At 41.7% G+C, this 14,577-nt stretch overlaps 1 protein-coding gene and 1 pseudogene across 3 annotated transcripts; both read right to left on the reverse strand.

The window, feature by feature from the left end:
* Nucleotides 1–209: 209 nt before the first annotated feature.
* LOC147643546 (uncharacterized) lies at nucleotides 210–11,578 on the reverse strand (annotated as a pseudogene). The gene is made up of 5 exons (XR_015272004.1): nucleotides 11,307–11,578; nucleotides 10,319–10,439; nucleotides 5,102–5,399; nucleotides 971–1,090; nucleotides 210–346 (listed from the first exon to the last, which is right to left on the reverse strand). The product of XR_015272004.1 is annotated as an uncharacterized LOC147643546 (transcript).
* Nucleotides 11,579–11,989: 411 nt separating this feature from the next.
* On the reverse strand, nucleotides 11,990–14,429 carry ZC3H3 (Zinc finger CCCH domain-containing protein 3). Of its 2 annotated transcripts, XM_020960452.2 has the most exons (5): nucleotides 13,903–14,429; nucleotides 13,592–13,824; nucleotides 12,873–13,427; nucleotides 12,579–12,774; nucleotides 11,990–12,524 (listed from the first exon to the last, which is right to left on the reverse strand). In XM_020960452.2, the coding sequence occupies exons 1-5, from the start codon at nucleotides 14,278–14,280 to the stop codon at nucleotides 12,135–12,137; spliced, it is 1,752 nt and encodes a 583-aa protein (XP_020816111.2). In that variant the 5' UTR covers nucleotides 14,281–14,429; the 3' UTR covers nucleotides 11,990–12,134. The 2 variants fall into 2 exon arrangements, with proteins under 2 accessions (XP_020816111.2, XP_020816110.2); XM_020960451.2 differs by having other exon boundaries at nucleotides 13,592–14,429.
* Between the last annotated feature and the right edge of the window lie 148 nt (nucleotides 14,430–14,577).

The following is a 14,577-nucleotide window of genomic DNA, read 5'->3' on the forward strand; positions in this document are numbered from 1 at the left end:
TAGGAAATATTCCGGATGTATTTCGTTGGTTTTTTATACACTTTACCCACTGTGCAGTCGACACTGGGTTGTAATTATGTTAAATGCCGACGCACCAGCTTCGCGGCCAAGTCGCCAGCCCTCGGAACACAGGTATGCGGCCACCGAGTCACGTTTCCCGGCCAACTGCTGTTCGCTCCCAGATCTCAGCTCCGCAGCTCCTCAGCTCCTTAGCTCCTCAGCTCCTCAACTGCAAAGCTTCGCAGCTCCCGATCCTGTTCGCTGGCCATCAAATGCGGAAGCAATTCCACGAATTCGTGGCCCAAGAACTGAGCCACGACTGCTGGTGGTGGTGGTGAATCAGTAGCTGCGACTACATAGAGACGAGGCCTTTTTGGGCATTGGATAGGCCATGGTCACGGCCATTGCAGGGACGAGACAAGACGAGACGAGACCGTGACAACGACGTGGAAATTTTTACATATTTTTTGAAGCAATTAAATGCAATGAGTATGCAAATGCATTAGGCCGCCACCGAAACGGCGACCGAGTCCCACTGCCAGGGCCAATCCCTGGCCAGGGCAAGTGCTGGTGCCTGATGTGCCTGCTGTCGCTGGCGGGGCGTGAGTTACGGATAACGTGCTTAGATTGGCCTTCTGGCCGGGACAAGCTGGACCTGAGTCTGAACCTGAACCTGGAGCTGGAGCTGGAGCTGGAGCTGGAGCTTGAGCTTGAGCTGTGGCTGAACCTGGCCTCGCGAATAAATCAGCCAGCAACAAAGTATCTGACAGATGCAGAACGCAATTTTCGCTTTATGCCGCTTATAAAAGCCGGCAACGGACTTCACCTCAGCGATAAGGCCCCAAATGAAGAGGGCGTTACCAAAAAAAAAAGAAAAACATTGAAACCAAGCGAAATGGGTAAGAAAAACTAGCTTGGATAACCGATTTACAAAATACCCTGCAAGTTGAAAGCTAATAAATATAATCACCTTTGCCTTTAAGAAAGGGTATCAAGAAGAGTAGACAGAATCTCCTTCGCGTTGGCGGTGCTAGCCAAGTAGATTTTGCAGACAAGATTACGGAACGGCTGCCAATGGTCAAAGTCGGAGCTAAAGTCAAAGTCAAAGTCAAATAAACACGCACGGAGAGGGCGAGGAACATGCCCATGCCCTCAAAAAAACAGCGACTGGCAAAGATCTCCGGCAGGAAGGGAGCGCCGACGGAATGGCATTAGCAGATGTTATCACCCTCCAACTAAAATAATAATAATAATAATAATAATAATAGCAGACAGTCGGACAGAGTTAAGGGCAACTCGTAGCGGAATGTCGATGGTTTAGGATAAGCCCAAACTGTGGGAATGCCGGACAAGAGCTCACAAATTCACTGATGACAGATGGGTAGCATTTCTTCAACGTACTTTTCTCCGTCTCGGGAATGAGTAAATATACATTTTTTAATCGCTTCCACCAAAGATTCACCTTTAAAAGTGGTTCAAGAGCCAAGCTTAAAGTAAGTTTTTTAATAAAATGCATTGAGACTCAAACATTTTTCTTTGTCGTCGAAAAATTACTGAAGAAAGGCTGAATTCTGCTATCAGAAGTTAGGCAAATAAGTCTAAACTTTTTAATTTAGATCATTTTTAAGTTATGTAAGTGTAAGTCTTATCGCCGGTAAAAAATATACTCATGAGAATTTGTTAATTAATCATATATATATATCCTTTACATATATTCTTAATCAGAATTTACAACTAGCTGAAATAAATTAAATTACTGATTATTTTCAAGGGGTTACGTCAATAATATTGTCAAAATTCAGCTCTCCGGAGTTAAAATTAATGAAGTTACATGACTTCAAATATGGTCTCTTGTCCAAAGGCAAATTGAAAGCGTATACCAACTTCGGTTTTTCGAAGATAGTTTTTTTTTTGTCATAGCACAGTTTTAAAACAAATATAATTTAATTTTCAAAAAAATGTATACAAATGTAAAGTCAAAAGATGGTTCCTGTCACCCCAGAAGACTTCTTTGTGAATTTTTTTCGAAGATTACTGGTAGCAGATCTTATTTTTCGGTACCTCTAATTAACTGCTTTTCCTTCCCTTTATCATGCATGAATTTCTGGAGTTTTTTTTACATATTCTCTGCCCTTCCCTTGGCTTTTTTCGGAACCTGGATGCAAGCTGTGTGTCAATTTAGGAATTGGCGCCCAAATGGCACATAGAGAAGTCATGTAAAGTGATACGCTTGCCATCTCGCTTTAGCAATTCCAACTAAATTGGCAGCAGCAACTGCAGCAACAGCAACTGCAACTGCAACAGCAACTGCAGCAACAGCAACTGCAACAGCAACAGCAGCATCTTAGAAAATAGTCAAGAAGACGGCCAAGAATTTTATGCAATGCGAAAGGGAGAAACAGAGGATCGAGGCGGAGATAGAGATAGAGAGAGAGAAAGGAAGTCGGCGGTGGAATTCAGGAATGCCAGAGAAAAACCTGCGATTCGAGAACTGGTCGCCGTTTGTTGCCTGTCCGCCCAACACAAAAAAAAAGAAATGAGAAACAAAGGTAGCTTAGGCAAGCCAAATTGGATATACCCTTTAAGTCTCTTTTAATAAAACTAAAATTGACTTATGAAAGAAGTAACATCTTCTATATTACATAAATATTTTAATTTACAGGATAATATCTTTAAAAACCACATAAATATGCAGTTTTTTGCAATATTGTGGCTTTTTCCGATTCCGATACATATATACATATATACATATACACAAGTCTAGATCAACTTGCCTGCTGATGCTTATTAATAGAAATCCCCCTTAACTTGATTCTGTTACAAATCTCTTAACAAAACTTATACTGCCTCTAGTAAGAGTAACAGAAGAGTGAAAAAAAAGCACGGAGCAAGACAAAAAGTGGCACCCATAGATGCACTCGGGCGGTTGCCTGAAACCATGGAGTCTTTTTGGAGTGTTTGTGTGTGTGAGTGGAGAGTTGGTAGCATCTGTGTGTGTGTGTTGGCCAAGTTTAGAGCCTGCCGCTGTTAGCCCCAGAGGCTGGCCAAGAGAGCAGCTTCGATAAAGTCTGTCCGTCGCATTGGAATGCGAACAATTTCACGATTGCTTGTGGCGCACATTGGCATGTTCTGCGCTCAACTTGAGAATTTTGTTGCAATTTAACGCGTAATAAAATAATTAGCTGCGGGCTCCGAAACTCCCTCTATTTCCCCTTCCTGAGATCCTCCCTGCCCCTATGGTCTGTGATCCGCTCTTGCCATGAAGCTAATCCCGGATTATCCCCTTCTAAAGACAGGCAAGAAGTTGAGAAGTTGGGAAATTAACTTTAGACGTTTAGTTCTTAGTTTAAGTAGGTCTAGAGTCTAGACATTAGGGTGAGATTTATGACTTGACTTGGGTTTATATTGCTTCGTTTATATTCTTTGCTAAATTCTGTCTCCACAGATAGTTAATTAAATTAAAGCTTGCAATTTGCCTTGAAGCATTGCCGGAAATTAAATTATAATAATATATTAAATAGTCTTTTGGTATTATCCCAGGCTAATGGGTAATTACTCTTAATTTTACAGAATAAAAGCTACACTTAAATGATTCTGAGGGTTTGGTAGTTATTACAATATTTATATGACTTAAAAGTCTAAGCATTTTGTGAAGCTTTAACTCACTCTGTATAAATATATTATAAGATGTATAAATGTTTCCAAAATTCCTGTATTTCTTTAACCTTAATACTGTGTATCCTTTGCATGCCTATCTGCTCACATCACCTTTTTAAGTAAGCCCTAAATATTCGGATGTTTAGGCCTTAATCGAAATCGACATTAGTCTGGAATTTATGCACTCATTTGGCTGCTGTTTCCCCTCTCTCCCCGAAATTCCTGGCCACGCTTCTCCGATCACAGAATCTCGAATGGTCACTTCCTATCGTCCGTCTAGCTGCCAAAAGGAAGGGATTGTGGAGCATTTGGAAGGGACATCGGGGGACAGGAACAGGGACACTCGAAAGGCAGTCATTCAGTCAGTCAGCGAGACAGGCCGCAGGGGTCTCGACTGGGACTGCGGATTCCGGACTGGTCCGTCTCGGAGACAGCGCCAGAAACTTATCCAACATCGTTGACGTTGTCGTCTGTTCCTGATGTTGTTGTGCCTGGATCGCTTGGATCTTTTTTGTTCTTGCCCATGACATGACAGCGCGGAATATGATGAAAGGGCCGGGCCCAGACTACACTCAACCTCAACTCCAACTCCAACTCCCGAGTCAGAGGCAGAGTCAGGGTCAGAAGATGGTACTGGAGGGGTTAGTCGGAGTCCACAACAGTCACCGAGTCGACGAGGTTTTGCGTTTTGGCATTTTTATCTCTGTCTGCTCTGTTGGGCTTTTGTTTAATTTGGTCTTGTAGCTAAGCCCTTTTGTAGTCTTGCCGCTGAGTTAATCAACATTGAAATCATTTTGCCATCATTTTGATTATTGCCTCTGATTGTTTTTTTCCTGTATTTCCTGCACTTGCAGAAAAATCAATCAAAACTTGTTTAAAGTATGAATTTTCATACTTGGCACCAATATGTTTACAGTATTTCTTCTTTAAATCTATTTTGTTTGTTTGAACATGCTCCCTAACTAATTAACTAAATAGTTTGATCATATTTGTAGTATGAATACCCTTTAAGGGTGGTTTCAAGTGTAACTATAATACAACTTTTTTAATGTAAAGATTTCTTTTATTTAGCATGTTTAACTTTTGTTAGTTTCCTGGATTTCAGTTAAAATATAGTTTGTTTTTCTGATTTACTAATTTTTGGGTACTATCTTATAATTACCTTATAGATCTTTTTCTGTTTTATTAAATAATGGGAAGATCTCTAAATATATTATATTATTTATCTATTTGTTTAGTTTGAGCCCCCTCTTTCTTGCGAGTGTACTTGATTTCCTTTATGTCTTCGCCTCATCTCTGCTTTGTTAAATTTTGGAGAGCGTAATGCATGATTAAGTTTTATATATTTGAAGGCCATTAATAATTGTCATGGTGTTTGAACTGCAAACTGGAAATATATGGCTGGCAAACATGTTTTTTTGTTGTATATTTCTGTCTTTTTTACTGCTGTGGTGAGGGAGTACGGGGGGTTTTGGGGTAGCTCTGTGTCAGCTTCCCAAAAGCAATAATAATTGAACAATAATTCGATTTCCTTTCGCCTCTCGACTTACCTCGGAGAAATCCCGCTGCGACATCTTATTCAACAGCTGCTCGCCAGCGATGGCAATTTTGGCATTGTTCTCATTATTATTGGCGGCGTGATTATTTGCATTAAAGTTTAATGGCAAATTTATAAGGTTCTCATAATTCGTCATTTGTGTGCCAGCTAGGAGTCATTAGGGCGCCCTCGGATCGCTCGTTGTCTGCAAAACAAAAGACGGTGGTAGATCGTGTTTATTTATAGAGCGGTTCTCCAAACAAAAGCCCAGACAATGAGACTTTCAAATGCCAGAAAGAGAATTCTAGGGAACTGGGAAGAGCCAAGGGACGATGTCGACGCCTCTTATGCAAATACTGGCCGATCCTCAGTCGCAGTCACATAAACTTGACAATTGAATGTGGCCATAAATTTGTGCGATCCCCCAAAGCCCCTTATTCCCTCCTCTCCCTATGGACAGCTTCTCGCACAGTGGCCTCAGCTCGGCGAGAATTCTGTCTTGGTTTTGGATACGGGTTTCGGTGTCGGCACCGGGACGTGCGACTCTGATTGCGCCATTCACTTGCCAGCGGCGCCTGCCTATCAACGGCATCGGGAAAGGTGGTAGTGATGGTGGTGGTGGTGGTGGCCGCCTCTTCCCTTCGAATTTGTTATCATTTAATTGGCTTTGCGGTAGCTGCGGCAAAACTGCTCTTCTAGAGAAAGTTGCTAAAGCAAACAAGAAGCCGTAATTAAAACCCCAACCGAAAATGGCCAAAATCAATTACAGTTTCTTCTTCTCTTTTTTCATAAGCGGAAATTCGCAGACGCGATCCGATACGATCCGGTCTCTGGCTCTCATGTGGAAATTGCGTGTGTGTCTCTTAATAGGTTTCCATTGTTGGCCAGAAGCCATAGATACGGCATTAATTGAAATGTTAGGCCCAATGACAAGAGGCCAGAGTGACAGGCCTGGGGAAACCGCAGTCACTGTTCCTCCTTGGTTTAGTGCGTTCCCCCCTGAATTTTGATTTGAAGGGAAACTGCAATGGAATTCTAATGAGTCAGAGTGCCCGTTATGGAGAGCCAGAGGAGATCAGATTTTCACAGGAAAATATTTATACAATTGGCTAAGCAAGATCTTATAAAATTTATTTGATATTTCAATTAATTTGTCTATCAATGTTCCACCTAAACCACATAATATACGAAAAATACCTGAAGTTAGGGTAGTAAAAAGAGGACAATTCATAAGCTCCTTCAGTGCCAAAGTGTGTGCAGTGGTCTGGTGGACTTGTGGAATTTGCAGAGTAAAATTTTATTGAGTGCACAGTTGTTCGTGGAATTTGTCTCGCGCATTTATGTTTCGCTCTGCGATATTTTTATGATCGGTGATGGTGCGGTGATGGTGGTGGTGCCGTGCACTCAATTCACTGCTATCCTCTGGCAAATATCCAATAAATAGGCATAAAAAATGCATAAACCGTAATGCATTCAGCCGGCTGTCATAAAGCGCTTATCAATTGCTCAGCCTCTGTGTGGCGGCACTTTTAACAGTTTGCTTTTATTACTTTTATTGGCTATGTTTGTTATTCTTCTCTCTGTGACTCTGCGAGCTTTTTGCACAATTATCATTCGTTTCAGCGACTCGGCCCGGCTGGGATCGGCTCGGTTTTTTAACGATTATGATGCCCGGTTTCATAGCAAATGAGCTAATTTAGATGCCTTAATGGTTTTATAATTGTACTTGGTTCCAGGTTTTTTATGGCGGCCGTGTGCGAGATCAAGTCTTTCACATGAGCGAATTATTCGCATTTGATTGAGTATTTTCTTTCTCTGTTGGTTTTTTGTTGAAATATCTGCAAGTTCGTGTCCTAAGTCTTTTGTATTTGTTTCGAAATTTCCGCGAAATTGAGACATGTGTATGAAACAAATGTGTGGAAATCGAGGGGGAAAATAACACTAATGATTATGATTGCAATTTTATGTTTTTCTGAGTTATATTACTTTTTTATAGTAATATTAAATAAGAAAACACTATTTTTGCATTGAAAGAGCTAAATGCTAATGAAATAATAAATCCTAATCGGAACATAAATTTCCCTTTAATGCTCGGCATTTGATAAATAACCATTTATAAATTTCTTAAGGAACCCATTGATTCACATATTATGTGTCGCGTTAGCATGGGCTTTTTACGAGCTTTGTTATTTCTTTTGGCCATGTTTTGCGATTGGGGAACACACATTTTTTATTGCTCCAAATAAGGCATAGTATCTTTTTCTGTCGCTAATGAACTCTCACAGTTTATTTGCACCGAAAAGTCAACAAATGCCGACGAGAATTGCTTTTGTCAGGTCATTAGTGTTGACTAAAGTTGCCTTAACTCAGGCTCCTTTGGCTCCTCCTCCTCCCCTTACCGACACGCCACACCACTGTCGCGGCCACAAAGTGTGGCAACATTCTTGCACTCGGCCACGTTGGCGGTCGTTTAACGAGCACAAAACCCAGCCCCAGGCCAGTGCGAGGAGGAGGCGGAGGACTCGTCCGCATCAACCGAACCGAACCGAACCGAAAAACATGACCACCGTTGGTCCACCGACCATGCTGGGGCTTTATTACAACTTCTATAAATGATTTCCGCTATTAAAGTGAAACATTTTTGCATAATTTTTCACTTAGAAAGGACAACAAGCAAAGGGAAAGGAGTGGCGCGGTGCGGTGCGGAGGGGAGAGGGAATTCCTCACGCTTCATGAGGCCCGCCAGGTATGCCCGAAAATTCCACACCAAAAACGCCTACCCAGACCCATATACTCGACTCTCGATCCTCGGTTCCCAGCCCAAGATCTGCTGCCAGCCTGCGACCCAGTGTCCCATCGTCAACGTCTTCTTTGCTCGGTTTTTGATAATGCCCTCAACCTCCGCGCTCCATCCCAATCTGAGATCCATCTCGTAACCTGTTGAAATGTGTGACAAATTGGGCGTAAAGAGGCCTCGGCCCAGCCCCAAACCCCGGCTCTCTTCCCTTATGGCCCACGGACATGAGACGTGGGCGTGACAGCACCGATTTTGGTTCAGATTTTTTTTTGGGCTTTTCTTTTGCGGCCGGACCGAAAATATATTTTAAGCGGCCGCAGTGCAAAAATTGAGTCATAAATTATATATAAATAAATTTATAAGCTGAAGGGCCATTGGGAGAGGTGCATTTTGCGTAAATAAACTGAGGAAGAATAATGCATATAATAAGAACCTATAAAGAGGCAAGGATTATTGTACTTAATGTTAATTTAAAACTTTGTAGGAAAAGTATGCTCAACTCTGTTACAATTTTCGCATCCCAAGACTTTCAAAGTAATATGTGTAATGTTTATGCAAATTTAATTTATTATACTTTCTTTGAAATTAACAAGCACTGTTCGCAATTGAATTTCCCAGGGTTTTCATCGCTGTCACTTTCCCCCTTAAACGGCCGCGTCTTTTTCCACACATTGGACACTTGTTAACGAACAAATCGGCGACTAAATTAATCACACAACATGAGATGTGTGGTGGCGACGGTTAAAATGTGTTTATGTTTTTAGTGCGCCTTGCGTTTTCGCAGCCGTAACTGGCATCTTGTACAATTTCTTAAAAACTCATTAAAATTGCTGGCTGGCAGAGAAACATACGGACTGGATGGATGCTCGTACATATTTCCCTGTTGGCGCAACATGGTAACAGCATTGGATAGAAAAAGGAAAGAAGAAAGATGCAGGCTGGCCAAACGAATAGCAATTTTAATGAAGCCAAAGTCGCAGCCACTTGTTGCAGTTGTAGTTGCTGCTGCTGTTGCAGTTGCTGCTGTTGCAGTTGCCGCTGTTTGCAGTTGTTTCTGTGGCAGGCCGCATTGTTGCTGCCTTATAAGCACGGCATGCATTTTGTTGCCCGCAATGCGAGTGGCACGATGTAATTGACATCATTAGACTAAAGCGCAGCGGGTTCGACTAGAAAGTGGCCGGCTCTGGCTTTTCCCGGGCTTTGTCACCCCTCCTTAATCCCTCAAACATCCCAACCCCTGTTCTTAGTTGCACCGTTAGCGGGATTACCGTTTCACTGACGACACGAACCACCCGCTGCAAGTTCGTGTCCTGAGTCTTTTGTATTTCCTCGGGTTTCCATATACAAAAAATATTTTTATACGGCAAAAACTTTTTTACTTACAATATTTAACAGAAAAAAACACAAAAACCAATGTTTATCCCTACACTTTAAAGTTCTTAAATCAAGTTCGTGTCCTGAGTCATTTGAATTCTCATTGCAATTCTATTAAAAAAAAATATTTGTATATTGCAAAGACTTAAAAAAAGGCATAAAATTAAAAATTAGCAATTAACTTTTAATTTTAATATATTTAAAAGATAAACAAAGTAAATCCCCATACTTATAAAAGTGTTATTAAAACAAGTTCGTTTCCTAAGTCTTTTGTTTATTCTTTGAACCAACTTTCGTTGATTCTCCTAGGCTTTAAAACATTATGTTAAATCTATACAAATAATAAATATATCTCAGTATTTATGGGTATATGTTAAAAAAAAACAACGAAGTAATTTAATTTAATTTTTCCATACATTTACATACCGATCGTTTCTATGACAGCTATATGATATTATTTTATTACTACAACACGCTGAATAAATAATTTTCTATAATCCCATATAATTGTATTTTTATTCCCTAGTAGGTCTAAACATCAACCTTGAATGTAAATTTCCCACCCAATAAATGCTAAATATATGTTAACTTAATTGGCACCATTGGTAAAAAGCACAGATGAAACGACCTTTAAAATGGAAGGCTCTTCCCATAGATTCCATCCATTCTCTAGCTTTCCTGCGCGGCCCCGTTAGACCCGCCGCCGAGTACCGTTCGACGGACGGGCACGACCCACCGCGACGTGGAAGTCGGCCAAGGAAACCCCAGAGCGATCTCCGAGATGGGGCCCAATTATGCAAATTATTAAATGAAAATAAAAAGTAATGTAATTATTTCGTGCCGAAGATTTGAATCCCTAATGCCATTGTCACATAAATTTCGAGTTTAAGCATTTTCGGTCGAGACTTTCGTTGGGAATTTATGGGAATTAATGTATGCGCCCCCCCACTCACCATGGAATGTGGAATCTGGGGACTGGAAACTCGGCTTTGTTCTCCAATCTCTTTCGGTGGCTTCTTTTCTTTTCCTTGTTTTATTTTATGATTGTTTCTAGCTTTGTTTTATCACAGGCTGCTGGAATTTTTGTTAATCAATTAAATGGGTGAAATTGTGCCGCGCAAAGTGTAATTATAACGAATTAAAGCAAATGATTATCACTAATTAACAATATATCGGCGATCGATGATCAGCGAGTGACCGTTTTATCGTTTTTATCTCATTATTCGCGAGTTTTCTTCGTTTTGTTTGTTTTTGTTGCTGTTGCGTTACATAAAATCTGAAGAGTTATGCAGACGCCGTTATGTTGTTGTACTTTGTGCTTTTCTTGGGCGCTGCATAAATTAAAAATTCATTTTTATGGCTCTTATGTGTCACTTTGGTTAGTAATTTATGTAGAATACGACTTGGCCAACAACAAGCAGTTCAAAGAAGAAGAAGAAGAACGAGGAGAAGAAGAAGCAGAAGTCGCACTCATACACATACACACACACAAACACTGGCACACACTTGCACACGGGTCAAACAAGTCAAACAACTTTTTTTTCATCTCTTGCTGGAAGCAGCCAATCTTCGGATTGCCTTCCTTTTTTCTTCTCTTTTTCCGTTTTCTCTCTCTCTCGTTTTTTATTAGTAGCATTTACTTAGGAATGCACAAAGCGAGAACATTTCGGAAAAAAATTACAGCAAGTGCACAAACACATTGGAAAAATGCCTGGAAAATGCTTGTGGCCTGGATTTTTTGGCGGATAAAGAGAGCGGGAGAGAGAAAGAGAGAGACAGAGAGAGTGGTATTCCAGCATGGGTAAATATCTTCGATCGAGTTCAAAGGCCGTTTTGCCGAAAGCTTCTCAGCATTACACATTTGCTCCGCATTTTTCGCGACTTTACATTAACTTCTTGTTGTTGTTTGTGCAATAGCCACACACATACACGAACATTCACTGGTTGTTTTTGCCCGAAACAGAATTCGCGTTTTGTTTGTTCATAAAACAGGTAACAGGTAAACCGCAGTGTTGTCAACCTATCGGGTCGTAGAAGAGTTTAACTTGCCTTTGAAAAATTAATTTAAAAATTTCTTCGGCTGTAGAAAAGGCAACGTTCAACTTGCGCGCACTGCTGCCAAATCTTTGAATTCATAGATAATTAAATAAACGTTAGTAACAAACTTTAAGTGGAAAACCGCATCCGCCGTCGTTGAGTGAATTTTTCGAAATGAATTTGGATTTTTTTTTTGTATAGAGCAGTGTTGTCAATTTAGCCTTTTTCAGGCTAGATCTAGCGTATTTGTAAACGCATAAGCTTATGCAATTTGAAAGTAGCTTATAGTCTAAAAATAGCTTATTTTTATTAGGGGATTCCCTATACGACCAAATAAATGGATTAATATAAATATCAGCAATTTATTGCGATACTTAGCCGATATATTTGGCAGGATCGGCCCAAAAAGACACCAAATTAATTCAGTTGTATAGGGAATCCCCTAATTGAAAAAATTATGAAAAGGTGTGAAACTTGGCTTAGAGGATTTTTTTATTTTTCGTTTAAATTTAAAGAGTAAACATTTTTGATTCAGACTGAAATGTAATATGACATAATGACAACTACAAAATCAAACACATGAGAGCTCTTATGAAAATATATTGGTTTTTATTTTGTATTGAAATTATGCTAGTAAAATTAGAGCTTAAAATAAACGCTACGCTAGAACGATACTTAACCAAATTATTTGTACCTGAAACGTTGGGTCCAAGCCGCCGCACAATTTCACTATTACTCCTCTTCGCTGCCGTCGCCCAGCGGGATAAAAGCTGGAAGCGTTCCAATTGCTGGCCGCTTGAGCACTCTGCCAATTTCTTCAGTTTCTGACGGGTCTTTAGCCTCCTCCTCTTCTTCCTCCTGAGGCTCTGTTACTTCTGTATTATCTTTAGGAGTTTTTGCCTGGTCACCATCGCATCTAAAGTACCTACTGCGAATTTCCGCAGCTTTAGCTTCCGGCTTTTTCTTAGTCTTATCGATTTTTGCAACTTTAAAGATAACTGTCTTGGGCCGTAACTTGATGAAACGCTTAGACGGCGCTTTCTTGCAGAACACACACTTGGACAACTCACACTTTCCCTGACGCTCCAGCTCCGGACATGCAAATTCGTGACGCTTATTGCACTTGAAGGAGAAAGGTGTTAATGGGTTACCTTTACAGGAATAAAGCCAACTTACCTCGGCAGCCAGTGGGCAATAGCCACGCACAAAATCAATGCAGATCTCGGCCTTGCGGCTGAGTTTCTTGTGCAGGTACGGACAATCCTCGCGGACGCAGACTCCGCGGAGAAAATAACGACAAACGGGCATCTTCTCCATCGAGACGTTGTGTGAGAGGAGGCAGTCAGGATTGGAGCAATCACCGCGCAGGAAGCTGTAAATAGAGGATAGAGAGAATGGAAACCGTATTGGGGACTCAACACCGGGAACGTCATCGAAGTGTAAGCACTTTACGCGTGACCTGGGACAAACCTGGTGCAGATGGCGACCTGACGCTTATCGTGCAGCTTGCGACACTTGCCGCGACTATGGGCAGCACACTTGCCCAGCTTCTGGTAGATGGCACAAGGTACATTGGTCTTCACCCGCGACTTGTTCAACAGCGTTAAACTCCTGTGCCTGGCGGTGATTAGGTGGGCCCGCGACACGTGATTCGTGGTGCGAATGAAGACGTTTTGGGTCTTGGACGAGGCCACATAAGTGAGGCCACCAATATCGATGCGCCGCTTTATGGCGCGATTTACACTCATCTGTGGTGCAGGAGCTGCAGCAGCAGCTGTTGGTAGTCGTGAAGCTGATGATGATAAAACTCTCGTTAGACGACATCCTGATGGATCCAGGATGAACTTGTTCCCACTGACGAACAGCGCCCGACCAGATAACAATGGCTTGAGGGTCCGGGGAGTCGCAGTTCTGGCATCCAGTTTCGTTATCTTGTTCTTTGATATCTTCTTGTACATCACGCCATGTATGCTGACCATGCTGAGGGACTTGTTACCGCCCAGCTTTAGAACCTGTGGCTCGGATCTGCAAGAGAATTATATAGCTGCACATATAGTTTACAAAGCGGGAGGGATTTTACAAAAAGGTAATCTTAAGCAGGAATATTTTGTCGGGGAAATAATTATATCAAAACATGAGCAATTAAGATATGGACACTATCTTCTTGCAACTATGTTAATAATTCCTACCTCTGTTTTTTCTTCGGCTCCGCATCTTTGTTAGTTCGTCTCAGGGCGTACTGACCTACAAACTCCCGCAGTGGCCGCCGTTTCTTGACTAAATGAGCACATGTTAGTGATATGGAACGCACCAGCTTGTACTTTGTGCTCTTGACAGGCGGCGCGAGTGGCTGAGAGGTGGGCAGAGTAGTCACAGCTCCTTGGCGCACAATCTTTCGCTTGGAAATGCTGATCAAGGGCGGCTGGGTGCGAGAAGGAACAACCACGGGTGAAGTAGGTATTGGTGGGGAAGCAGCGACCTGAACTGGAGCCTTACGCACCAGATACGTGCTTGCCTTGCTTATGATCTTGGCCTGTGGGGGTGGTGGTGTGGCTGGCACAGAAATTATTGGCAAGGGAGGCATCTGTTTGTAGTACGCAGCAGAGACCTGTTGATGCATGAACTCCTGCTGTTGTTGTTGCCGCTGTTGGAATTGCTCGTACATGGCCTGCTGACGCTGCAGGAACTGCGGATTGATGTGGATGGCGGGCGCTGGGTACTGCGGCGGTGGCGGGGGCGCCTGAAACGGCGGCAGCTGATGCGCAGCTTGGCCTTGTAGCAAAGCAGACGCTGTGCGACCATTCTGGAAATTGGGATTAATGTACACCTTCCGCGTCACGGAGGGCAGAACATCGTCGGCACTTAGATGCGGCAGCATTTCGGTAGTCGTTTTCCAACGTTATTGAACCTTTGTGATATTTATATGGATGTTTTCCGAATTGTAACACTTTTTAAAAACCTCCTTTGTACTGCGATTATTACGTGTTTTTTAGTGTGACCGTAGCTTGGAAACAAGGAAATGGTAAACAAAAATAGTAAATTGCTGCTAAAAATACTAGGACAACATTCAAGTCTGGTGCGGGTGTATAAAATTAAATTTTCATATAAATTTTTTACAGTATTCAAATTTAATAATTTATTTTTCAAACTATTTCATAGTTCATATTTCTTTATG

Source organism: Drosophila serrata, unplaced genomic scaffold (genome assembly GCF_035046125.1).
Source record: "Drosophila serrata isolate PLE 108 unplaced genomic scaffold, ASM3504612v1 contig_272, whole genome shotgun sequence".
Classification (NCBI taxonomy): domain Eukaryota; kingdom Metazoa; phylum Arthropoda; class Insecta; order Diptera; family Drosophilidae; genus Drosophila; species Drosophila serrata.